This window comes from Melospiza georgiana, chromosome 10, assembly GCF_028018845.1.
Source record: "Melospiza georgiana isolate bMelGeo1 chromosome 10, bMelGeo1.pri, whole genome shotgun sequence".
NCBI lineage: Eukaryota > Metazoa > Chordata > Aves > Passeriformes > Passerellidae > Melospiza > Melospiza georgiana.
The window spans coordinates 21067670-21093969 of NC_080439.1; the positions used below are offsets into that span (position 1 = coordinate 21067670).

General features: G+C 44.3%; 2 protein-coding genes across 2 annotated transcripts in view; both read left to right on the forward strand.

Annotated features, from left to right (window-relative positions):
* The first annotated feature begins 3383 nt into the window (after positions 1-3383).
* On the forward strand, positions 3384-11556 carry RNF168 (ring finger protein 168). The gene is made up of 8 exons (XM_058031056.1): positions 3384-3464; positions 3773-3843; positions 4513-4856; positions 5940-6016; positions 7169-7345; positions 7990-8114; positions 8387-8474; positions 8984-11556. Exons 3-8 carry the CDS (start codon positions 4556-4558, stop codon positions 10043-10045), a joined length of 1830 nt encoding a protein of 609 aa, XP_057887039.1. The 5' UTR covers positions 3384-3464; positions 3773-3843; positions 4513-4555; the 3' UTR covers positions 10046-11556.
* A 2233-nt stretch (positions 11557-13789) lies between these two features.
* The window catches only part of UBXN7 (UBX domain protein 7), a 29230-nt gene continuing 16719 nt past the window's right edge, over positions 13790-26300 (forward strand). Inside the window, exons 1-5 of the mRNA XM_058031432.1 lie at positions 13790-13862; positions 18753-18900; positions 21015-21082; positions 23835-23900; positions 26121-26233. Coding sequence (XP_057887415.1) covers positions 13790-13862; positions 18753-18900; positions 21015-21082; positions 23835-23900; positions 26121-26233 — 468 coding nt within the window. The remainder of the gene's footprint in view (positions 13863-18752; positions 18901-21014; positions 21083-23834; positions 23901-26120; positions 26234-26300) is intronic.

Here is a 26300-nt window from a genome sequence, read left to right on the forward strand (position 1 = left end):
AAACCCCAGCTCACCTCAGTTTCTGCCCTTGCTCTCTCTGTGCTGACAGATTCAATCCAATTATGACACATCAATCCTTCCAGTTCTTCTCAACTCCCTACATTTCTGCATGTCACCAGCTTAGTTTTCCAATTAAAGTTCTATTTTTGTCCCAAAATTCTTGCTGAAGCAACAGGAGTCCTACACCAGAAAGAGGAACTTCACCAGGCTGCAGAGGAAGCCTCTAGCCTCAGGAAACAACAGCAAATCGTTAGACAAGGATCTGCACAATCGGCCAGACAATGAATTAAGGGCGGGGATACTTAGTAAAATATGCCACTGTTGAAGTGTTTATTTTCTCCTCATTCAGGTCAGTTGCAGACACAATCCAAAGAAGGGTTTGGTTTGGAGAAGGGGGAGGCAGGAACAGAGGCCGGCAGGGAGAGGGAGGAGCTGCTGATAGGAAAAAATGGCATTTTTGGTCCATCTCTTATGACAACAGGCATTAAAATACCGTGGGATACATGTGAAAGAATGGGAAAATATTTGAAGGGTTTTGTTTTGGCTTTTTATCTTTTAATGTCATCACCAGCTGCTGAGTACTTTGTCCTTACAGAAGCAGTGGAGCAAACTAGGAATGAAAAAAGGGAAAATATGTAGGTAATAATATTTGCTGATAGTGTAGTTATTGTCAGCTGACACAGCCTGAAGTTTTGCCAGTAAAATAAAAAGAAAAATCACAAAAAATTTTGTAAGGAGTAGGTGATGCTCTGCTAGTAAATCACTATTGACTACATAGTACTGAGATAGTTGTTCAGTACTTAGGAATGAACTTTGAATTATTTACATTAGCTTTCAGATCCTCAGGATTCTCAACAACACACCTCCATGTCAATCAGGTAACAGGAAAATGTGGAGAAAACTATGTTTATAAAAACCACCCACAGTGACAGAAGCCCAGCACACCCTGTCTCCCCAGGAAAGAGAGAAATGGTACAAAAATAAATTCTGGCATTCCCTTGTACCTTGTCTCAGCATAGCAAGTTCTTTTAAACAAGGCAGTTTTCTTCAGCAAAAGTGGAATGGCTTACAACTCAAAACCTCATCTTTATAATTTACAGTTTTAAATAGGAGAAACCACAACAGATACCAAGTAATGAAAAAGCAGTTAATAAATACAAGCTATGAAGTAGTTTTTATCACAGTCATTCCATGGAAGGACAGTCCTATTAAAAAAACCACTGCGGGTGGCTTGTTTATTATTTGTATAATTTTTTAACCAGACAAGTAATGGTAAGTTCTGCTCAATGTTAAATGAAAATGGTTCAAAAGACATTACAAATAAAAGCATAAATCACCTCAAAATGTGCTAGAGAAAAACCTATGATACTGATAATGCATATGGTTGAGAGCCACAGATATATCTACATACTAATTTTGCAGCTGTATTTGGAGATGTCAGGATCTTTGCATCAGGAAATAGCCAAAAAGAAGTGACAAAACTTTGACTTTTAGTGTTGTTTGCTCTCACAAACCATGGAAGGACCCCAAGAACGGGGTGTGAAGCTGTTCACAATGCAATGCCACAGCAGAAAGCTCCAATTCCTTCTGACATTGCCTTACTGTTGTTTTCCACCGCCCAGAGTAGAAAGCAGGCTGCTGTCCCTGGAGGCTCGGTTCGCTCAGCTGGACTCCAGCCTGCAGAGCCTGGAGCTCGAGTTTGAGCGGCAGGAGGAGATGCTGGAGGAGGACCTGAGGCGGGATGTGCCCCGGGCACCTGCGGCCAGGTGAGCTCGGCCAGGGAACAAACCGGGAAAAACGCCAGTCACTTGGTTTTAACATCTTAATAGTAATAAAATGATTATAAAAATAGTAATATAATTAGAGTGGTAATAATTTGGATAAGGACAATATGAGACAATAAAAACAAAGAGTTACGGATGTTTGGATACCTTTTTCTGGGCAACATAAGCCCGAAAAAGGACACACATTAACAGAGGATTAACCTTAAAAATAATAACCTGTTGCATATTCATCCATCTGTGAAAAATGCATGTATTTTATTTTTGCCTTTTTGCAAATATTAAAATGAATATTATATATGTTGTGTTAGAAAGCAATGCTGTATTAATTCTCTTAAGTACTGTGTTAAATATAGTTTTAGGTTACAACAAAATGTTAAAATAGAAAGGATGCTACGTAAGATACTTTTTTTACAGAAAGGACTCGCAGGGAGATAGCAGCCACAGGACACCTGAATCTTTCAGAGAAAAAGAAATTATTGCCCTCTTATGAGAAGAAACAAACTTCTTCCTGCCTTGAAGGCGCTGTTAGGATTCAGAGGAAGAAGCTGACACTGACCAGACAGAATCCTGTACTTGAATGGAATTTATGCATCATGTATGAGGTGTATGAATATGCAACAGGTTAATGTTTTTAAGGGTTAATCCTTTGTTAACGGGTGTCCTTTTTCAGGCTCGTGCTGCCCAGAAAATGTACCCGGACGTCCGTAACCCTTTGTTTCTGTTGTCTCATATTGTCCTAATTCAAATTGCCCAAATTATTATTACTCTAATTGTATTAATATTTTTATAACCATTTATTACTATTAAACTTTTAAAATTCTAAAAACAAGTGATTGGCGTTTTTCACACATCTCATACATGATGCATAAATTCCATTCAAACACAGGATTCTGTCAGGTCAGTGTCAACTTCTTCCTCTGAATCCTGACAGCTCTTCAGGGCTGAGCGAGGCAGGAAGAAGTACATTTCTTCTGATAAGAGAGCAATAAATTCGTTTTCTCTGAAAGATTCAGGTGTCCTGTGGCTGCTATCTCGCTGCGAGTCCTTTTTTTTTTTAAAAAGAAAGTATCTTCCATAGCATAGTTTCTATTTTAACATTATGTTATAACCTAAAACGATAGTTAACACACTACTTAAGAAAATTACACAGCATCACTTTTAAACATAACACATCTAATATTCATTTTAATATTTGCAGAAAGCCAACCATAAAATAGGCGTTTTTCACAAAGCCAGGGAGCGGAGCCCGGCTCCAAGCCCGCCCGGCCTTGGGCACTGCCAGGCCCGGGGCGGCCACAGTGTCCCGGGCTGGGCACGGCTCCCCGGGCCAGGCTGTGCCGGGCCTCAGCAGCCCCACAGGGAAGGATTCATCCCTGCCATCCCACCTAACGCTGCTCCCTGCCTGCGGGAAGCCATTCCCGCCCGACCTGTCACAACAGCCGAGCCCGCCTTCCCTCTGAGAGCCTCTGTGTCCCAGCAGGCTCGGCGAATCAGGGGGAAGAGCAGAAGGAGGAGACAGAAGAAGAGGAGGGGAAGAAGGAAGGAGGAAAGGAGAAGGAGGAGAAGCAGGAGGCGGAGCCGGAGCCGTGAGGCGGGCGGCGGGAACAGCTCCCGAGTGAGGGGCGGGGCGCAGCGCAGCCGCCATTGCGGGAGCCGCGGCCCTTGGCGGCCTCCGGAGCGGTGGGTGCCGGGTCCGCGCTGGGACCCTCAGGGGCTGGGGGTGACGGGGCCGCAGGGGGACCAGGGACCCCTTTTCCGTGGGCACCGACCTCCTGGGGGTTGTTTTTTTGTCAATAAAAATAGCGGAAATAATGAAACTCGCCTTAACGTGTATTTGTCTCCATGGAGAGTTCTCTGTGAGGAATGGCAGCCTTTTTTTTTTTTCCAAGAGCCTCCTGTCTTTGAAGCTGCCTGTTTAAGAAGCTTGTAGCTTTAATATCAGTGGGTTTTTTATTTTGCTGTATGTGTCTTTGTTTTCTCTCCTACAGTATTGCTGGGCCAAGTGGAAAAATCGCGTGAGGAGACAGATGACCCCCACAGTTTCAAGTCATACAAGAAGGTGCTGAAGTTTTAATTCTTCATTTATCTTAAGAAAAAAAGGAATTTTAGCTTTGTAGTTCTAGCTTAAGCAAGCAAATGAATGAGGAAGAAGCTGCTCTGCTCTGTTGTGTTTCACCTTCAGAATAAGCTGGAAGCAAGCTTGTGCCAAAAGCAGCTCTCCAAGGATGTGCATATACTGAAAAAATGAGTGAATGGAAGGTGAAGGTAACTGGAGCAACATATCCAGTGCCTCTTATCATAGATAGGGAAAAGAGGAGAGTAACAGCATATGTGCATATACTGAAAACATGAGTGAATGGAAGGTTAAGGTAACTGGAATAACACATCCAGCGTCTCTTATCATAGATAAGGAGAAGAGGGGAGTAGCAGAGGTGGCTGGAAGAGCTCTCACCTTCTTTTCCCCCCTCTCCTTACCACCTCCTTGCTATCCCCAAAGTATCTGTTTCAGCTCAAAGGAAAGTGCAGTAGGAAAACCTGCTACAGTTTTTCCATGACTTCTGTAAAGCTCTGCTTCTTCCTCAGGAATCTCTCAGGCCCTGAGAAAAGCAACCACTTATGCAGGCTTCTAAATCCACTAACATTTTCTTGAAGTAGCTGTAAAACATTTTCTATTTTCCTTTATATTTTACTTCCCATAAGGAACCTAAATGTTTCTTTCTGCTTTCAGGCCCTGATGCTGTCCTAGTGCTGTTCCTCTGCCTCGAGCCAGCATGTCGAAGAAATCCAAGGCCCCGCTGTCCTTGTCCGACTGCCTGTGCCAGATTTGCATGGAGATCTTTGTGGAGCCTGTCACGCTGCCCTGCAGCCATACCCTGTGCAATTCCTGCTTCCAGATGACGGTGGAAAAGGCCTGCCTTTCTTGCCCCTTCTGTCGGCGTCGGGTTTCCTCCTGGGCACGCTACAACAGCCGCAGGAACACTCTGATCAACTGGGAGCTCTGGGAGAAGATTCAGAAGGATTACCCGCAGGAGTGCGAGCGCAGGATGAACGGACAGGATTTGGATGAGGAAAGTAAGTGGAGTGTCACTTGTCCTGGCATGTCTCTGCTTTGTCACAGCAATTGCTGTGGGTAGCTTCAGAGCTGTGGGTAGGGATATGTGTTACTGCTGGCAGAGACAGAGCTCTCCTGCAAAAGGGGCAGGGGAGAGGTGGGCAATGCCTTCTTCATTTGTAGTACAAAAATTAAAAAAAAACCAAAACATTGTCTGGTGATTTCAGTGGGTATTTGTTCATGCCTTTGGTGTGGGCTATCAGTGCCTGGCCTTGTTCATTGCTCATTTGCAGCTGTTGTCATCCCCCAGTACTTTAAAGGCTTGATTGACCATTAATTTTTGAAGCCTGTGTAATATGCACTTGAAATCCAGCACCCACCATGTGTGCATGTTTTCATTGTAGCATCTGCATACAGTGTTTGAGTCTGTGGGTGTGTTTCTTTATCACTGTCAAGCGAGTGAAGTGGTGAAAAGATTTTCACGTGTTAGTTAGTTTGGTTGAAATTCCAGGGGTTCAGTCAATGCAAGAATCTGTGAGCTGAAAATTGTGGTGTCGGAGAGAAGGAAGTGAAATCTGATTAACTTTTTGAAGGAGGATTTTGGGGTTATGATGTTGCAAGTGCCCTTGGGGGACGTTTTGATAGGTTGGCCTTAGGGAAATGTGTTCCACAAAGAGAGTGAAATACACAAATTATGGTCAGGGTGCCAACAGAGAATGAATGAGAGAATGATTTGGGTTGGGTGAGACCTTTCCACCCTGGCCTTGGACACTTCCAGGGATGGGGCAGCCACAGCTTCTCTGAGAAACTTGTTCCATTGTATTTGCTTTTTATACAGTGCTTGGGAAACACTGCCTGTTCCTGCCACTCTGTAACACCACACTTCTCTACTGTGTAAACTTTATTCCTTGGAATTTTTTTGCTTTATTCCTTCCTTTTTTCAATCACAGCACTTGATTTAAGTCAAATCATTCCCATGACAGGGGAATAACGAATCCTTTGTTGTTGTGGTTAAAATCCTTTGTTGTTGTTGTTAAAACCCTTTGTTGCTGACTGTCATGACTTTGTGTTTGTTGACTTTGGTTTTTTCCTCTCCTTCCTAGTCTGTGTCCCCAAGCCACAGCACCAACTGAGCAAGCCTGGGGAGCTGAGGCAGGAATATGAAGCAGAGATTAGTAAGGTAAGTCTAAAAATATGTTTAAAAAGCATAAATGCTTTGTATCCAGTTATTTGAACTGTTCCTACAAACAGCTGTAATTTTATTTAATAATAAAGATACTGCAAGAATGTGCAGCTGCAAGAACATACTGGTCACTCCTGAATCATGAATTAAATTGGTGGGAGAGATTTCTTTGTATTTGACATGAGGTGATCTATATATTTGACATTCTTGATCTATACCTCTTACCTCATCTCTCAGTCAATGTACATAAAAGTAGCAAATGTAGAAATTTGAAACTGTTTGGACTTTGGTTTTATATTTGTCTTCTTGACTTCCCTCCAAGTAAGAGAATACAACTAGATAACTTTCAGTAATGACCATAGAGCATTTTCTCTGTTCTTTGTTCACTCTGTTACCTTTGCATATTGGAAAATCATGAAAAGATTTTAAAGAATTCTCAATTTTGGCCTATTTAAGGATTCTTCCTCCTTAATTCAGACACAGTAGAATTAAGATTTAGAGCTGGAATGTGTGGGAATGCACCTTTCCCTGAGAGCCCTTGCTGGTGATTACAGGATCACATGAAGCAGAGGACTGGGGGGAATTTCCAAAGAAAGATTTATTCTTGAAGTGCTTTGCTGTCCTTGTGGAGTTGCTGGTAACTGATCTCTCAGCATGTCTGCTGTAAGAAAGGCAGATGTAAAATTCCTGGCCTGCTGCTTTGGGTTTTGTGTGTTTCAGGAGAGGAGCACTCTTCTAAAAGAGAGATGTGCTGTCTTTGGGATATATAATGATAAAAGCAGGTTGAGCAAATGCTGTGGGACAGCTGGCATTCAGCCTTAGACAGAATTCTGATCCCACTTTCTCTGTACAACTTGGAGATCTTAGCTTTGTTACTAACACTTGGAGAAGGTGAACAATGGAGTTTAACCTTGCAGGTTAACAGTATAATCCTAGAGAAACCAAAAAATTTGTCACTGTGGTCAAATCCAAGGCTGCACACACAGCACCCATGTGATCCTTACATCTTTGAGACTCCTGCAACGAAATGCTGCTGAATTTGGTGGACAGTGAGTGGTTCACATTTAAGCAGTGTCAGCTGAGAGGTCCTGGTGTAAAGTGTGGCCCTGCAGTGGTGACCAGGTGGATTTTTTCAAACCCCTGCTGTAGGTGGAGGCAGAAAGGCGAGCACATGAACAGGAGGAGAACAAAGCCAGTGAGGAGTACATCCAGAGGCTGCTGGCTGAGGAGGAGGAGGAGCAGAGGCTGGCAGAAGAGAGAAAGAAGGAGATGGAGAAGCAGCTGAAGCAGGATGAAGAGCTGGCCTGGCAGCTCAGTAACAGCCTGGTGAGTTAGGATTGAGTGGGACAGCAGCAAATATCAATATAGTGCAAGCAACTTGGACTGCTCAGGGCAAATGTTAAAATTTGGAATAGTTTAAATTTATTTTAGTTGTAGTTGAAGGCTGGTGTCACTCCCCAGTACTTTAAAGCCTTGATTGACCATTAATTTTTGAACCCTGTCTAATATGCACTTGAAATCCAGCACCCACCATGTGTGCTGCATGTTTTCATTGTGAAACATTTTAAAACATTGATTTTCTGCTGTATGCTTCCTTTTCCTCATCTTTTTAAAAACCCTTCTTTGGAAGAAATGAAGATGTGTAATCCATACATACAGTGAAAATGTACCTTACATTTTGGTTTTTTTTTTTTGTTTTATTAATTTGTTTTGCTTAGTTGAATTTTTGCTACCCAATGATGAAATCTGTGTACGTATTTGAGCAAAGCTTCCTGTTCCTCAGTGTTAGGTCCAGGAAGGTGTAAGGAGCAGGTAACATTTCTTTCTCTGTAACCATCTGTAACTCACAGTTCTAGAATTCTTTGGACAACAGTAACAGATTCTGCAGCAAAACCCAAGCAGTTCCCTGAGGTTTCTGCAGTTTGTGTTGTGTTTTGCTCTACCTAATGCTGTTTTTACTTGTCTGGAAGAATGAAGATCCTGAGGGACACGTGCCTGGCAGCCCATCACCAGCACACAGCCTCTCCCTTCAGACATCCCCACTGATCCTGAGCAAGGCAAAGAACAAACCCAGCAACTCTGGAGACATTCAGAAGTAAGAGATTCAGCCAAGTGTTTCTTTAACTATTGGCCTTTTTCAGTGTCTCTCTGCCCCATTTGCTTCTTTAGAATGCTGTAGGCCAGCTTCCTGAGATAACTGGGGACAAATGTGAAGTTTTGAAGTTTAAAACATTTCCTCATAGGAGGAGAAGGGAAACACTTGCCTTCTTGTTGTTTTTTGTTTGTCAGAATGAGCCTGAAGACCATGAATAATGCAAAGGACTGACAATTCAAGGATAAAATGTTTATCTTTTTTTTCTTTTTAAGGTATCTGTCTCCAAAGAATTCTGGTATGTTGGGATCAGCATTGTTCTCCAGTACCACAGGAAGAGGAGGGAGCAACTCTGTGTCTGGGGTAACAGGAATAATTTTATTACAAATCTCACAATTGTTGGATATTTTGGATATTATTGGATATTTTCCCCTTGCCTGTAGGGTTCCAGTCCTCTATTTCCCTTGCACATTGGCACTGGGCAGGTTATACTGCCCTTTTTAAGCTACTTTTGGTATTCATGATTGGCAATTCTGGAGCCTGCTGGAGGAGGGTGCACCCTGATTTACATCATTCCATGGCTGTCTGATCATTCCTGTAAAGCCTCCAAAGATAATGAGCAGGCTTGCACATTTAGTCTGAATCACTTACAAGAGAAAAATGCTGTAGAGGTTTCAGTCTTTTAGCTGGGATTCTGCATTATTATTAGTTATTTCAAATATTTTTATTATTATTATTGAACATGTTATGTATTTTTTAAAAAGAGAAATATATGAGTTGCTGTCCCAGAGCACTCAGGGGCAATGCAGCCATGAGAAGTGTTTGGGCTTTTGATAAATTTACTTCATTAGTGGTGTCTCCCTTTTCTTCAGGAGACCAACAGCAATGAAGGCAGCAGTTCTGCAGTTCAGGATGAGCAAGAGGAAATGCCAACCCTGTCTCCACAGCTGACCAGTGTAAATAAAGATTCTGCAGCTAAGGATTTATTTCTGGAATCGTGCATGAACTATTTCAGTGCCTCAGCTTCAGGTGAAGCTGCCACAAAGCAGGAAGAAGCACCAGGACCAAATGGTTTAGAAGATGGAGTTCCAGATGCACTTCATGGAACCACAGAAGAGGAAGGGTCTAGGACAGTTCTTATATCCAATGGAGGTGATGATGGAATTGAGTCAGACAGTGGCAATTTGACAGATGTCCAAAGGGTAAACCTTGAAGAGGCTGATGAATCTTGTACCTCTGGTCAGTTAGGAATGAATTGGGTGATGTCTGACAGCCAGACTGTGTTGCCTGCTCTGGGGAAGGAGGCTGGACACTCAAATGAAGAGACACCACAAAGGCCACAGAACCCTAAGGAGACCCCCAAAAGGAAGCTAGTGGAAGCCCCAGCTGATGCCATGATTGACTTGGACGTGCTTGATAAAAGGAGAAGAACCTTTTCAGAAAGTGCAGAAGACCAAGGAGAGCAGATGAATGATTTTAACTTGCAGACACAAAGAGCCTTTGAGCAGGAGTTCTATGAGAGGCGCAGGCAGGAGGAGCAGGACAGGCTCTTGGCCCTGCAGCTGCAGAAGGAGCTGGACAAGGAGGAGAGGACACTGAACAGGCAGAAGGGCTCTCCTGACGAGTATCTGCTTCGTGCCAAACCACCTCGCTCTGGGAGAGACTCTGCTGCCAGGAAGGGAAGCTCCAAGGGGGCAAAAGACTCCAAAGGATCAAAAAGTCAGGCTGAAACCAATCACCACAAGTCTAGGAAAGGTTCCTGCAATGAAAACTGGCAGTCCCCTGCCAGGGTCCGGGTGAAATCCCCCAGCATCAAGGAAGGAAAGGTTTTGAATTGTGTGGTTAATACCAGTGACACTAATGATATTTGTTCACTGCCTAAGAACAAGCAAAAGACAATCCTGCAGATGTTTAAAAGCCCTGTTGCAGAGTAGATCAGAGCCATGGACACCTGGTGGAATGGGAATGGGAGCTGTGGTGATGTTCTCCTGTGCTGGCAAAGCTTCCCTATGCAGTATTGAGTGGTTGCCTTGGAGGGGAACCACTTTGGGCAGCAGTTCTGGGAGTTCTGAGAAGTTTTAGCAACATACACTGCCAGAATGTAACATTTTTTAATTGTTGCTTTCTTGAATTATTGTTTTCTAGCACTTGCAGCACTTCTTGCAGGAATGGGAGTATTTCTTATTTTCTAACTTGCATTTACATGGTTTGGAGTGTGAATACTGGTAGTGTTGGAAAGCAATAAGTGATGGTCTGATCTGGAAATGAGAGTCCAAAGGCTTTGCTGGAAAAGATGCACATTGCATGGAGGAAACAAATGAAAAACGAGTTTGTATTCCCAGCTGGCTGTCAGCTGCAAGATTGAAGCTTCCCTCAGCACAAGCACTGTTCTGTACATTGAAGCACCTTGCTGGAATTCAGGCTGTTGCTGCAATTGCATTGTTGGCACACCCATTAACAGGAGTGTAAGCAGACAGCCACTCTTTCCCTCTCAGTGTTAACCCTCCCTTCAACAAAAAGGAAACAAACAGGTCATTGTCCCCTGCCAAAGCCAAGCATCTTCCATGGATGCCAAGGCTGTGGGCTCCCATTCACCTCTGCTCACAGACATCCCTCCTGCAGATCCCATTTTCCCTGTTAAGAACAAGATACTTTTGTTTTCTTGTTGTTAATGTCCTGTTAATGATACACATGAATGTACAATGGTGTTACTATACTTCATGCAGTTTAATTTTCATACTCAAACTGGTTTGAGTGTGATTAAAACAATATTCCAAAGCCAGTTACGATGGAGAAAGTTAAAAGGGAAAGAAGCAACTGAAGATTGGAGTTGTCAGTAATGACAAAACCTAATTAGAAATTCACATAACTGCCCTGCCTGGCTGTAATTGTTCCCCTCCATTTTTAGAGGCACTACTAAATACTGTTCCTGTTGGGTTTAAAACCAAAACAACTCAAAAAGAATTGTAATTTAAACGTGGAGGTGCTGAGGCCTGTAGGAAGTTGAGGCTGGGGAAGAGGCAACCAGATCCTACTATGCAGATGAAGTTTTCTTGTTTCATCTGTTTTATGAAGCCATAATTTGGCTTTTCTTTGCTTCTTTGGAGCTACTTCTGCACTGTCTGTGTTTGAAATGGAGCCAAGTGCCAGCTGCAGTGCTGAAGGGTTTGTGTTAATCATCAGAGTCAGCAGATGTTTGAGTTCTGTCCTTTTTTTGAACCCCATTGATGACTTTAATTCTGTTCTAGGACATTCATGACAGACTTGTTTCTTCAGCAGCATCTTCTGATGGTTTAAGTTTAAAACACCAAATTTTATGAAAAGCATGACCAGCACACTGAGCCAAAAATATGATTGTTGGGATTTTTTTTTTCCTCAAAGCCTGCACATCTCTTATCATTGGTGGGCTCCTCATAAATAAATAAATAAATATTTGTTCTGTTCAGAGATGTTTTTGGAGAAAATTACAACAGGTGACCAGTGGCAAATAATTTGCTTTTTCTCCTGCTGCCTCAGCCATTGTTCTGGAAGCTTTCCTTCAATATGGGTCTGTTTCTCCTTAATCCTTAACACAGTTGGGATTATTTTCTGATTTACCCATGATGTCAAAAAAAAAAAATTAATTAAAGGGTTTTTTTTAAGGCAGAGCTACTGACTGTTTCCATGCTGGTGACTCAGCCTGTCCAGTCAGGGTAAGCCTGTAAAAAAAAAACAATCCCCATTTTCAAAGCTGAATGCAAAACAAAACAGGACTAAAAATTTAAAGATTGATTGTTAGATAAAACAAATCTTAACTGCAAAATGTACAAAACCTGTCACCTTTAGCAGCAGCCTTATCTGAGGTGGGATGCTGCAAGCCCCCAGATGATCCCATTCCTCACTCTATCCATGGCACAATAATGCTCACCAGGCATAATTTGGCTTATTCTTTTAGCTCTTCATTGTTAGAGGGTGGAATTTGGCTGAGTGGATTTTGGTTGTACCAACAGCTTGTTTCTGACCCTGTGGTCTGGAAGCTCTGAAGGAGGTGAGATCAGCTTTGTTTTACTGGTGTTGGTGAAGCAGGAGTCAGTATTTGAGATGTCTGGCTGGTGTTACAGTTCACTGCTGCTCACCTGCCTTCAGCCCTGGTGATTAATTTGTCTTGTTTGTGAACAAGTTCAGCTCATCCAACTGCCAGGAAAAACAAACCAAGTGCCAAAACCCCAAATACTTCACAGGCTTGGTTGCTTCTGTGAGCACCAGAGCTGTTGTGGGGATGGGAGGCAATAAGAGAGGGAGCAGATGGACCTGTTTCCATGGCAGTGAGGTGATAAATCCTTAGAATTTTAGGGAAATCTCGGCTTTTTGTGGTACTCAGAGTTGACAAGTGTTACTGGCAAGGTGTTCAGCAGCAAGGCAGCCACATTCCTGCTGTGTCTGGAATTTGGAAGGGAGTAAAACATTCCTTTCCTGACATTCCTTCAGGTGGCCTGGGGATCAGAAACACCTGGTACAGTAGGTGGGGGACAAATTCAAGGGTTTCCTCTTCTGGCTTTGTGACAGTGATGGCAGGGGTGCCCTGTGGGTGCAGATGAGCTGTTCCTTGACCACCTCAGGTGCTGCCCCACAGAATCCCAGGATGGGCCAGGCTGGAAGGGACAGTGTGTCCATCTGCTTCAGCAGGGCCATCCCAGAGGCCATGGCACACATTGTCTGGGATATCCCCAGTGAGGAGACTCCACACCCTCTCTGGGCTCTGTTCAGGGCTCAGGCACTGCCCAGGAAAGTTCTTGCTCATGTGCAGGTGGAGCTGCCTGGGCTCAGTCCCTGCCCGTGGCTCCGGTGCCATTGCTGGGCCTGGAGCAGAGCCCGGCCCTGCTCTGCCCTCCCTGCAGCCAGGGCCAGCCAGGGCTGAGGGCCCCTCTCAGCTGGGGCTCCTCTCCAGGCTGGGCAGCCCCGGCTCCCTCAGCCTTGCCTGGGCACCCACACGCTCCAGGCCCTTCAGCATCTCCACAGCCTCCCCTAGACCTGCTCCAGCAGCTCCATGTGTCTCATCTGCTGAGGCGCCCAGAGCTGGACACGGCACTGCCAGGGCTGCACAGAGGGACAGGATCAGTCCCTGACCTGCTGGCAGTGCTCGTCCCAGCGTCCCCAGGCCACCAGGACGCTCTGCCGCCACAGGGACAGCTGGTTGCTTATTGGAACCCCGTGTCCTTCACGGCAGCGCTGCTGTACAGCGGGTCACCCCGGCCTGTGCCGGTGATCCGGGCTGTTCCTGGGTGTCCCCCTGCTCACAGCACCCGGCCCGCCCCCTGCCCAGCCCCTCGCTGCGCCATGGGCCTCTGTGATGGGGTAAATCCGCGTGGGAACCCGGGTGCGTGTCCTGGGAGTGCCGCTCCGCCTGTCAGGCCCGTGTGCCCCGCTGGAAGCGGCGGGTCGGGAATTCCGGGGGCATTCCCAAGGAAAGCCGCTGAGGCAGCGGGGGGGTGTGGGGGGGGGGGAAAGGAGGGCGTTGCCACGGCAACTCCCGCCTCCCGCGCGACCGGAGGGGCGTGGATCGTTACCACGGCAACCGAGCCCCATTCCCGCCCCTCGGTTGGCGGCGGGCGGGGGAAGGGGCGCGCGCGCGGCGGGCCCCGCGCATGCGCAGCGCGCGCCGGCCGGCGGCGCGTGTGTTGTGGTGCGGCGGCGGCAAGATGGCGGCGCCCGGGGGCTCGGCGGGCGCCGCGGCGCTGAGGGCGCTGGTCCAGCAGTTCACCGCCATCACCGGTGAGTTCGGGCCGCGGGGCGCGCCGAGGCCGCGGGGCTCACGCGGGAGGGTCCCGCCCGGCCCTCACCGCCGGCGGGCCGGGGGCGGGAGGCGCGGGCCGAGGCGGAGCGGTTCCGGGCGCGCTGCCCCTGCCCTCAGAGCGCCTCCCGCGGGGCGCCGGCGGTGCCAGGGCGCGCCCCGGGCCCGGCCCCGCTCCCTGCGCGGCGGAGATCTCGCCTCCCTTTGAGCGGCGGCTCGGAGGCTCCTCGGTTGTCCCGGTGGCGCGGGTGCGTGTCCTGCTCCCTCCTGCCCCTTCCCTCCCTCCCTCCCGGCCGCCGCTTCCCGCTCCCGCCGGTGACTCTGACCCGGGAGCGGAGCCCCGAGCCCGCCTGTGAAAAAGCAGAAATATCCCACAACGCGGGCGGTTCGAGTGGGCAACGGGGAGAGCTGGTGGCTTTTCCGTGAAGTTCGCGTCAGGTGACAGCTCCTGCTTCGCGCTGTGTGCTCGGAGCTCTTGACCCACTTTGTGTCTAATCTGCTTCGCCGGAGTTACCCCTGGCTGGTGGCTGTGCGTGTCAGATGCTGCGGGAGGGGTTAATAAGATGTGTCAACTAAACAGCCAAAGGGAAATGAAACTGCTCTAATTCCGTTGTCCACACCAGCTCCGTTTCAGATTGTGTCCCTGTACTTGGACACACTCAGATCCTCGACAGGATGCTAGCAGGGAAATTATTGATCACTCAGCTATTCCTACAGAATCTTTATAGAATAAACCTTTTGAAGAAAAAGAACGTCCAGGAATTATATATCAGTAGCATGTGCCTATGTGTGAGATATTTGCTAAAACCAGGCAGAGCTGTGCTGCTTTCCTCCTCCTGACACCTTTTATGTTTAGACACGTATTTCATGCTCAACATAAGAGAACCCCTCTATGCTTTCAAAACCAAAAAAGAAATACCCTGCTGAGCTTCAACCATCCTCTGTTAAGAGGAGTTTTGAAGTTTTGTTTTTACCTTTAACAGAATTTAAGGTTGCATCTAGGAGTGTGTGGAGCTTGCCTGTGGTGTGACAGGTGCTCACGCCTCAGTGCTTTGTGTTAGTAGCTTTTTCAGCTCAGAGTTGTGTTTCCAGTCACTCCTGTCTGTGGGGAAAGGCTGAGGGAATCATCTCCAGCATCAGGGATGAGGAGAAATAGTCCCTGATGCTTTTCTTTGATCCTGGTGGCAGAATTGTGTTTCTTTGGTGCTCTCATCCAGGAGAGTACTGCTAACAGAATGTGACTCCTCTGTGTCTTGCTGCCTCAAGTTTCAGTTTTCACATTTTCCAGATTCTGTTCTGCATTAGTGTATAACTCTGAACTTCACGTGAAGTGTTAGCAAGTTCTCCTCACAGTTTAGTCAGACAAAACAATCCTTTTCCAGCCCTGGAACCAAGGACACCATTGCAGCTTCAAGCCCAAAAGTACAAACAGCAGTGAATTGAGCAGAGCAGGCTGAGAGAATGGGACTGCATAACCTGAGGCTGTAATTGGGCAATTAACCCCAATATGGAAATGGACCAAAACTTACAGAAGTGTGAAAACTTGTGACCCTGGATCCATCTTGGGTGTACCCACAGCCAGGCTCTTGTACTGCTCACAGTGTAGCCTCTGAAGGCCTTTAAATAAATCCCTGCTTTATTCCTTTAACTCTGCCCAGCCTCTGTTCTAGGTAGCCTCTCAAGGCATCAGTCTTCCTCAAGGAAATTATGGGATATTTGTGAAATTTGCTTTGAAACTTAACAAATATTTAGAAATTTCTGTTTCTGAAATGACTGAAAGCTTGAAATACTGGCACTTTCCTCAGGAATGATAAGGAGAAATCAGTGAAGGCACTTGCTGTGTCAGTGTCTCTTTTAATAACAACAGAGGGTTGAATTATCATTTTTCTCCCAGTTCTTGCAAATGAATCTTTGCATGACTCTGCAGGGAGGTGCAGAGTGGGGTCTGTGTGGTTTCATTGCTACAGTTAACATTGAAAAGTGCTGAAAATGCCAAAAAATCGTTTGAGTGAAGAACCTGAACTTCTCATTGGTTTTTTGGGGTATCACTAGTTTTTATTTTGCACTTTCTACAGCTCAGTTAAGGTCTTAAAAGCACAGCTGCCTGTCATCCCAGTGTGCTTGTTGTGGCAGGTTGGGTGTTTTGGGAAACCTGTTCCCTCAGTCAGTTTGGCTTTCTCCGTGGTTTGATGTGCAGGTTATTTAGAACTGCTTGATCTCCACAGTTTCAGAGTGTATTCTGTGCTCAAACCAGAGCTTCTTGAGTCTTTCCCTGAAAATCTGAGAAATATCTGAATGTGTTTTGCCCAGACTGACATTGTCTGTGAGTCTGTTTTTGGGCAAAGTGTTGTCATTTTGGTGACTTGCTGTGAACTTAGGAACAATTCCTGCAGATCCCAAAGCTGCTCCCAGACTGGTTCAGCTGCATTTTAGCACTCTTCCTCTCTACCAGCCTTTCCAAAGGACAAGAAGCTCTTGGGCAGTCCACCACCTAGGGAGAAGGTGCTGTAAAGAATTGGGATGTAGGAGAGCTTCTCCTGAGGGAGCTCCTGCTGATGGGATGGTTTTTGGGGAGAAGTTGGGACACAGAGGCTCATCCTCTGAGGAAAGATTTACAGGTGATGTTAGGAACTGTTGCTTCATCCTGAGCTTTTTTTAAAACTGGGATTAGTTGCACTTTAGGTTTTCAAAGCCAGTCTGGACAGGGCCTGAAGCAGCCTGGGGTAGTGGAAGGTGTTCCTGCCCATGGCAGGGTGTAGAACAGGATGAGCTTTAAGTTCTCTTCCACCCCAAACCATTCCATGATTCTGTGATTTGAATAAATGTTAGTCATTATACAAAGAACTCTGTAGAAAAGTGTTACTTTCTCCCTCTTGGCTGCTTTTTTTCCCCCCTTCTTATATAAACTGAACTTCTGCTGGTTTGATTTTGCCTTTCAGCAGAATCAGTAAATCAGAGTGTCTTTTCTTCCCTCTCTAAATGTCTGTTACAAGTGAATAAAAAAATTGTAGCAGCTGATTTAATATTCTTCCTGTTAAAATGTTAAGTCAGGTTTTCATTTTTCTTTCTGTCTGCCTGCTTGGAAAATCCATAGAATCTTGGAATGGCTTGGCATGGAAGGGACCTTAAAACTCCTCTTGTTCTACCTGCTGTGATGGTCAGGGACACCTCCACTGTCCCAGGGTGCTCCAAGACACTTCCAGGGATTCAGGGGCAGCCACAGCTTCTCTGGAAGCTTCTCTCTTCACCTTGTGCCCGTGTGGGGACCCACAAAATTAGAGGGTTCCTCTGTTTTCTCCCAGAGAAGGATTTCTCCCCAGTATCCCATCTAACCCTGCCCCCTGTCAGTGTGCAGCCATTGTCCTTGCCTGTCCCTCCATGCTTTGTCCCCAGTCCCTCTCCAGCTCTCCTGGAGCCCCTTTAGGCCCTTGCAAGAGGTTCTAAAGTCTCCCTGGAGCCTTCTCTTCTCCAGGTGAGCACCCCCAGCTCTCCCAGCCTGGCTCCAGCCCTCCCAGCACCTTGCTGGTCTCCTCTGGACTCATGTCTGAAAATGTCTGACCTCCAGAAGAAAATCCCCATGGTGCTCAAAGCCCTCAGATGGTTTCCTGTAGGTTTTCAGTTGCTGACAGGAAGAAGCCTGACTGCAAGATCCCCTTCCCCCTGAGCTCTGCACGTTTCACAGTTGTGCTTCAGGGATAAATGGCAGCTGATGAACTGTTCCTCCTAATTATTAATGCTTTGAGAGAGAAAGCTGTTCTGGGCACTTCCAGTCAAAATGCTGTTGTTACTGTTATATTTTATGAAAAATCCCTCAGCTAGGAGTTTTCTCCTGAAAAGCCTCAGAAAAGAAATGTAAACAAGAATTATCTGATTGCTTGCAATGTGGTTTAGAAGTTGCTTACCAACAGGTGCATCTTTAATTAGTTCCATGTAAATTGTTTTTACTTAATAACCAATCCCAGTCCAGCTGTGTCGGGACTCTGGTCAGTCACTGTGTTTTTATTATTCATTCTTTTCTAACCTTCTGATGTCTCCTTTCTCTTTCTTTGGTATAGTTTTAATAGATCATTTTCTTTTAATGTAATGTAATACAATATAATGCAATACAATACAGTGTAATGCAGTGTAATACAATGTAATATAATGTAATACAGTGTAAAATAATGGATATGATATAATGTAATGTAATATAATGTAATGTAATGTAATATAATGTAATATAATGTAATATAATATAATATAATATAATATAATATAATATAATATAATATAATATAATATAATATAATATAATATAATATAATATAATGTAATATAATATAATGTAATATAATATAATATAATATAATGGAATACAATAGAATGGAGTACAATACTGTATAATATAACAATATAATATAATGTAATACAATGGAATATAATATAATACAATACAATACAATGGAATACAATGTAATACAATGGAATGGAATACAATACAGTATAATATAACACAATATAATGTAATATAATATAATATAATATAATATAATATAATATAATATAATATAATATAATATAATGTAATGTAATGTAATGTAATGTAATGTAATGTAATGTAATGTAATATAATATAATATAATATAATATAATATAATATAATATAATATAATATAATATAATATAATATAATATAATATAATATAATATAATATAATATAATATAATATAATATAATATAATATAATATAATATAATATAATATAATATAATATATCAGCCTTCTAAGTGCTTGAAGTCAGTTCTCACCTCTCACCTCATCCTAGAAACCCTCACCACACCACACCAATTAATAACCACACGTTGTGATTTCTTTCCCTTTGGCATTGCAGGTGCCAGTGAAAGCGTGGGGAAGCACATGCTGGAAGCCTGCAACAACAACCTGGAGATGGCTGTCACCATGTTCCTGGATGGAGGGGGCATAGCAGAGGAGCCCAGCACCAGCTCTGCAGCCGTGTCTGCTGCCCGCCCGCACCCTGAGTACGTACCCTGGGCACGGCTGTGCCAGCCAGCCTGGCCCTCTGATGGCACTGAGATGGCACTGTGCAAAGCACAGCCAACCAGGCAGCTGCCACTCCTCAGCACAGCATTGCACACTGCTTTGCTCTTGGTCAGTTCATTGCTCCAGTGTTCTGCTTTGTGAGTCTCTTGCACTTCAGAAGTTTTCTGGAGCTCTCACCTGCTGTTATTTACAAACAGAGCCCAAGTTGTTAAAGTAAGGATCCAGTAATAAGAGAGTCTCATTTTTAAATGCTTCAGCAATCTCGCTTTACACTAATTTGGCAGTGAGAGAGTTCTCTTGGTTTGGTTCTTATAAATGCAGCCACCTTACTCCCATTTCATAAATTGATAGAATTTAAGGTTGGAAAAGATTATTAAGTCCAGCCATCAACCCAGCACCACCACCACTAAATCATGTCCCCAGGTGCCACATCCATATGTTTATTGTGACTCCACCACTGCCCTGGGCAGTGCTTTACAACCCTTTTCTGTGAAGAAATTTGTCATAATATCTGACATAAACCTCCCCTGGCACAGCTTGAGGCCATTTTGTCTCCTCTTGTCTCTCCTTACCTGGGAGAAGAGTCTGACTTGTGAGGGTTTTATTGTAGTGGTTTAACCAGTTTGGCACTGGAAAGCCATGCCTGTACACCAGTATGCAGAGGAATCAGCACCTTCACCAGTCTCTGACACATCAGGTGCCTGCAAAAGGAAGAGAATTTCCACTTAAGCATATCAGAGAATCTCAGTGCTGCCTATTATTGTGACTGCCTTAGATAAAGGGAATATCTTGAGTGGTATAAATCACATTCATTAAATATGGTAAATTAAATGCAAGCCAGGCTTTTGTACTTATGAAAATCTTCCACTCCAGGAAAAAGACAGCTGACTTATAAAGGAAAATCCTTGCCTCTCATACTTCTGAAGCACATGTGTAAATTTAAATTTAAATAATTCTTTTAGTGCTTTATAGCTGATGTGAGGTGCCTTCCTACTTGAGCCTTTAACAAAGTTAAGATAGGTATATAGGTTAGTGTTCTTATTTCTAGACAACTTCTGGCACATCAGTGACTCCAAATTTTTCTTGGAATACTTTCTTTTTTATACTCAACACCCTCCAGGTGCTGATCAGCTCAGTGTTCCTCCTAGGAGGAGAGAACAGTAAATGTGCAAGTGGAGAGTAACAAGCTGCACAGAGCATCAAAGATGTGGAGGGTAAGAGCAAGGATGTCCTGCTGACATCCTGAGTTACCTTTTGAAAGCTGCATGTTCAAAAGCTGCAGAGTGCACTCTTCATACCTTGGAAGTCTGGGGGAAGAGGGAGTTCACTGACAGGATGTAGCAATGGATAAATCCTTCACTGACAGGATGTAGCAATGGATAAATCCTTCTGCACAAAAATCCATGGGCCAGGTGACCACACTGTTGTCACAGTGATTTCTTGGTGATTTCCTCTCTTCTCCTAATTATTGTTTTGGATTACCTGTGAGTGTCTGCAAGTATAACTGACTGAGCTGTTGACATGTGAGGGAGCCCAGTTATGTAAGCCAAGAACTGCTTCAGAAATGGGGGGAATGGCCATCTTGACCTGGTGTTCCTCCTTCTGGGAAAGAGAGAGGTGTCACTTTCAGGTGGAAGCAAAAAGTCTTCTGACAGACAAAAGCTGATAATCAGGAAGATGATATTTTTTTCTATGTAGCTAGCAAGGAAAGTAGGATGGTAAGTGGATTATTTAACATCTTTTGGTAAGGTTTTAAACACTTCCAAGTTCTAACAAAGTTATTCAAGAACAAAAAATGTTTAAATACAGATTGGCAAAGCCTGGGATCAAGTCACTCAGGGGTTTGTGTGATGTTTTATCAAAAGTTATCCATGGCAGCTCTCAGTGCACAGGGTACCAGGTCATGAGTGGGAACAGATTCTCCCTTGAGAACCCACTTAATCCCAAATCTCTTCATTCTCTGCAGTGGTACAGCAGCATCTTTAACTGGTTTGAGTTGCAGGAGCCTTGGAGCATAATGAGATGTGGTTTGTACAGTACTTGGAATATTATCTTCTCTCTGATTTTTCTTTTGTTTCTTCTTCCTTGATAGGGATGAAGTACGAGCTCCAATTCCTCAAAAGCAGGAAATCTTAGTAGAGCCTGAGCCCTTGTTTGGAGGTAGGCTTGTGTTCTTATTTTCTGTTTTCTTTAACTTGAGGTGAGCTAAGTGCCTAAAAAAAATCAAAACTTGTTTAATAAGAAGAAATAACACCAGTAGTATTAAAAATCTCACACACAAGAGATGCTTTATTCCCAGAGGTACTAATTTGCTAAATCTTGCTTCATGAGACTTTGTGAGGTGGCAGCCAATTAACTTAATTAAGTATATACATCTGGGGGCCCAGAACTGTGGGGTACTGCTGTGGAAATGGGATGGAGGATGAAGCCTTGGCTGACAAGTGAAAATGAAGAGGACAAATTGTTGAGATGACAGATCAGAAAGAAGGGCTGAACTCTGTGATTGCCCATACCCTTCTCCATTTCTCATGCAGGAATTTAATTTACTCTTTCATTTGCTCTTGTCTCTGTCCTTCTCATGTGGAGCAGGTCATTTCTGGGCTGGCCTTTGCCATGTCAGATGGATTGAGAGCTTTGCCCTTTTCACCAAGGAAGGCTGTGCAAGTGCTTGTCACTGCAGTGGTCTCACACCATGGGAAATGCTCCTTCCTATCATTTAGTAGAAAGGGGAAGGAGGCCAAGTTTCAGGTGTACCCTGGAACTGATTTTTCTTGACTGTTTTTCAGCCTCAGAGAGGTGTTTAGCCAGGATGCACAAGCTGAGGGTGGTTCAGAGGGAGCACACAATGCCAGGCAGTACAGGTGCACACCACTTCCCTTTTTGCTGTATTTGCAAAATACAAATAGCAGTATTAGCTTTTCTAGTTTTAGTGCTTCTAGCAATTTTTTTTCCTGTCTGTTTTGGGAGCTGGACAATTTTGACTCCTTTAATATGCTTCAGTCCCCAGTCCCATCAGAAAGTGTTTATTCCTTAGACAGAATATGAATCACTAAAATGGATTAACTTAACTTCTACTTCCTGATGTGAGACGCATAAAGTAACAACAATTTGAAAAACTTAATTTGACTTAATTTGCACTTGGGCAAAAAGGGAATGATGTACAAAGTATCTGCTTTCCTTGAAGTGTTTTTGCACTTCTGTGAGCTTCATTGGTGTAATTTCATGACATTCCCCTTGCTGCTGAAATGCCACCTTGTCAGCAGCAGTGAAGCTGGACTTTGAAAGTCTCAACCATAAGATGCAGTGACATGAAAACAAGGACACACTGTGTTTATCTAATCCTTGCACTTCCCATCCTACCTGGATTTTGGAAGTGGGGAGTTTAGTAGCAGAGGTGGTCAGTCCTGCAGCAGGAAATGTGCATCCAGAGGAGGATGCCCTGCTGATGCCTCTCTGAAGATAGAGGAGCTCTCTGCACTTTTTCCTGTGTTCCAACAGTGTTTTTGACAAAGATCTGTTCACTCCTGTGGGTTATTAGGATTCAGATCTGCTGATCCTAACACTTGGTGTTCTCATACCTACCTGTTCCACACTGATCTCAGTGACACTGTCACTGCCCTGGGTCAGTGGTTCCCTCCTGGCACTCTGTGATCCAGCAGTGCCACTTGTGTTCCTGGCACAGAGCAGCCTGACAGAGGAGCTGAACCTGAAGAGATAATTGGTCTCAGCTGTAGCCTTACAGCAGGGGAGGTGGCAGTTTCTGTTTTTAAGGGTCATACTGAATGGTTGGATAAGCTCAGGTTTTTTCCAGCTGAAGAGGTGACCCTGTGTGTTTGTGCCCTGCTGGGTACATGGATCCCATCATTGAGTACAAAGGATCCTCCTGGGTTGCTGAGAGCCTCTTCACCTGTGCTGCTGGCAGGGACACGCTGCTTTTGCTCCAGTGCTCCTTCAGCTCCTGTTCCAACTGAGTTTAAATTGTTCTGAGGTTGGCTTGTGCCTGAGCACTCAGAGTGAGGGAGACCTTACTCCCTGGAGTTGAGAGGTGTTATTTCCTGCACATCCCTTGTTCAGGCTTGCTTTCTTTTTCCATGATTGGCTGTTTCATCACATTTCCACTGGGTATAGGTTCTATTTATCTTACTTTAATTTGTTTTTTATTTATTATGTCTTGTAGCAATTGGGCTTTGAAAGTTCTGTCTTTCAGTTGGTGGGAAAGGAGATAAGTGGCTGCAATAATCTTGACAGGCAGTTCTGTTTTCCTTCTAAGTGCAGTGCTTTGCTGTACCTTAGGATTTTAGTGGGACTTGAGGACACTGTTTCTGATCCCATCCTGGGCTCTCTGTGCAGATAATCAGTTCTGAAGGTTTCCTTGCAAACAGCAATGCTGGATCTACTGGAGGAGTGTGGCTGGTCAGTCCAGCCAAGAAGTTGGGACAGGATCAGGATAAGAGTTTAGAAAAGAGTAGAAATGCATTGTAGAAAAAACAATATGTTTCTTCATTAAAAAAAATTCTCATGGAGTTTATTCTTTTGAAATTTTTAATCTCCTTGAAGGCCTTGGGTAAAATCTTGGCTGGGATTGTGACAAGGTGATGCTGTGACAGCACTGCCACTCCATGCTGAAGGGTCTTGGCAAGCCCATCAGAAGGAGCTTTAATCCTCTCTGTATTTTGATTCATGTTTTGTTTCTGGGCTAAGGTTTGCTGGAGGGAGGATGTGCTAGGGAATGGAATTTACAAATTACCTTCTGCCTACTTCCATCCATCTCCAACCCTTCCCAATGACCTCTACTCCCACAGAGTCCCTGCTTGGGGTTCCTATTCTGTTCTCCTACACATGTGATGGAATGTACTAATATGTATTTATTTTGATAATATACTTTTCAATTAATTCTTTACTTTTTTTAAAGCTCCTAAAAGACGCAGACCTGCTCGCTCAATATTCGATGGCTTTCGGGATTTTCAGACAGAAACCAGTAAGTGTCTACAGATCAGCAAGCCTGATATTTTATTTTATTTTATTTTATTTTATTTTATTTTATTTTATTTTATTTTATTTTATTTTATTTTATTTTATTTTATTTTATTTTATTTTATTTTATTTTATTTTATTTTATTTTATTTTATTACTTTTAATGCAAATAAGATGACGAAATCATTCCTGTTGTAGGCTAGGACAGCTTTCAGTTGTTGAAACATTTTTAAATTGCCAATTGTGTAGCAGGGTACATTATTAGAAGTATAGAATCGTAGAATTATGATTATCACAGTATATTCTGTCTGCTTTGGTGTTGCTAACTCTCAAAAAAACCCCTTTTTCTTCTCTAGAGGGAACTGAAAAGGGAGAAGAATCTTAGCACTCGGGCAGAAATTAAATAAATCCACTGGATATTTTCCTTGCCTAGGCAGTGGACATTCTGGCACTTGAATTACATTGGAGTAGCCCTGAGTCTTCCTCCTTGAGCAGGAAGTTCTTGTGGCTTTAGTTGCTGTTTGCCCTTGGCTGTTCATGCACAGAATCTCCAGATGCCAAAGCATGGCTGTTGTTTCATCCAGGAAGTGTCACAGAATGAGATTCTGTGACAGCACAGCACCAGGTGTTTCACATCTGGATTATGGCTGTCGTGCTGATGTTGCTGGAACATTCCTGAGGTATAACCACAGAATCAGGAAAGTTGGAAAAGTCTTAGACTGAGTTCAGCTGTTCTCCCAGCACTGCCAAGGCCACCACTTCCCCATGTCCCCAGGTGCCACATCCACATGTCTGTTAAACCCCTGCCAGGGCTGGCCAACCCTTTCCATGAAGAAATTGTCACTAATATCCAATCTCAGCCTCCCCTGGTGTGACCTGAAGCTGTTTCCTCATCCTGTCACTGGGGTCCATGGACCATGTTCCCACACAGTTAAGGGTTGGCTGCCAAACTGAAAATAGGTGTTGATAGTTACTTTCATTCCCCCTTTCCAGTAATGATGAACACAACAAGTATTGAAATCACTGGCAGCTTTGGAAGTGAAATGTTCCATGTACATAATCAATACCCTTAAATTTTTTGTCACCATCTTCCAGCCTGGACTAGCAGAGGGTGTCCCAGCCCATGGCTGATCTTTAGGGTCTTCCAAACCAAACCACTGTGATTCCACTCTTAAGACATTTAGAGATGCCCAACATGTGAGAGATACACTGTGAGGATTTATGGTGAAACCTTATCATGTTTTTTGGCAGAACTTGACAGGTGGACATCACTGTCTGGCTGTGTCTGGAAAAGCAGCCCTGGCCATGAAATTCCAGATTATCTCCTGGCTCCTAGGGCTGCTCCACAGGGATGCTTCATTCCCTTTGTGTCTCCTCAAGCATGGGTTTTATGCTTTGGCCCATTGACAGCTCCTTCCACACTGGAAAAGTTGTGGCCATGGGATTGTTATTGCCCATTTCAGCTGGCCTGGTTCTATAAAATACATCGTGTGTCTGCTGTGATTTACCTTTATTGTCCATGGTCCTGTCTGTGTTGGAAATGTGTTTGGTATTATTTCAGATGGAATTGATACTCTTTAAAAGAAAATTGATACTACTTTAAAAGAAACATCCAAAGAGAGTTGTCTACCTAAACTGAATCTGTTTCTTTGTTTCTTTGCTGTGGGATTGCCCCACAGCCAACTAATGGCAACACTACAATAGAAATATTCCTTTTAAAAGTTACATTGCTACAATCTAGCTCAGTTTCCCATTTAAAAGCATCACTGGGACAAGTCATGGCTTTTTTGGCTCCTTTGTTTTCAAATATTGGTATGTGACCCCTCAGGTTTATTAAGATACAAAGTTGAGACAGGGAGGTTCTCCCATACACACCAGCCAATCTTGTTCAGCGGGACTGACCCTGGGAAGGGATTTGCACTCCTTAGCTGCCCTAGCCCTGTTCTCCCCAAACCTCCTAGGAGCTGGAGAGAGTTTCACCCCAGCAGCTGTGTGTTTGGGCATTTCAGCTGTGTGTTTGGGCATTTCAGCTGTGTGTTTGGGCATTTCAGCTGTGTGTTTGGGCATTTCAGCTGTGTGTTTGGCCATTTCAGCTGTGTGTTTGGCCATTTCAGCTGTGTGTTTGGCCATTTCAGCTGTGTGTTTGGGCATTTAGGCAGTGATGGATGCCCCTGGTGAGTGTGTGTGTGTCTAACTGTGTCCCTTTCCTCCTGGGGCCGTGCAGTCCGGCAGGAGCAGGAGCTCCGCAACGGAGGGGCCGTGGACAAGAAGCTGACAACGCTGGCAGATCTCTTCAGGCCTCCCATTGACCTGATGCACAAAGGCAGCTTTGAAACGGTGAGGGCTCACCCTTGGGGGTCACCATGACGCATGGCTGCACAGTCAGAGGTTGCAAAAAGACTGG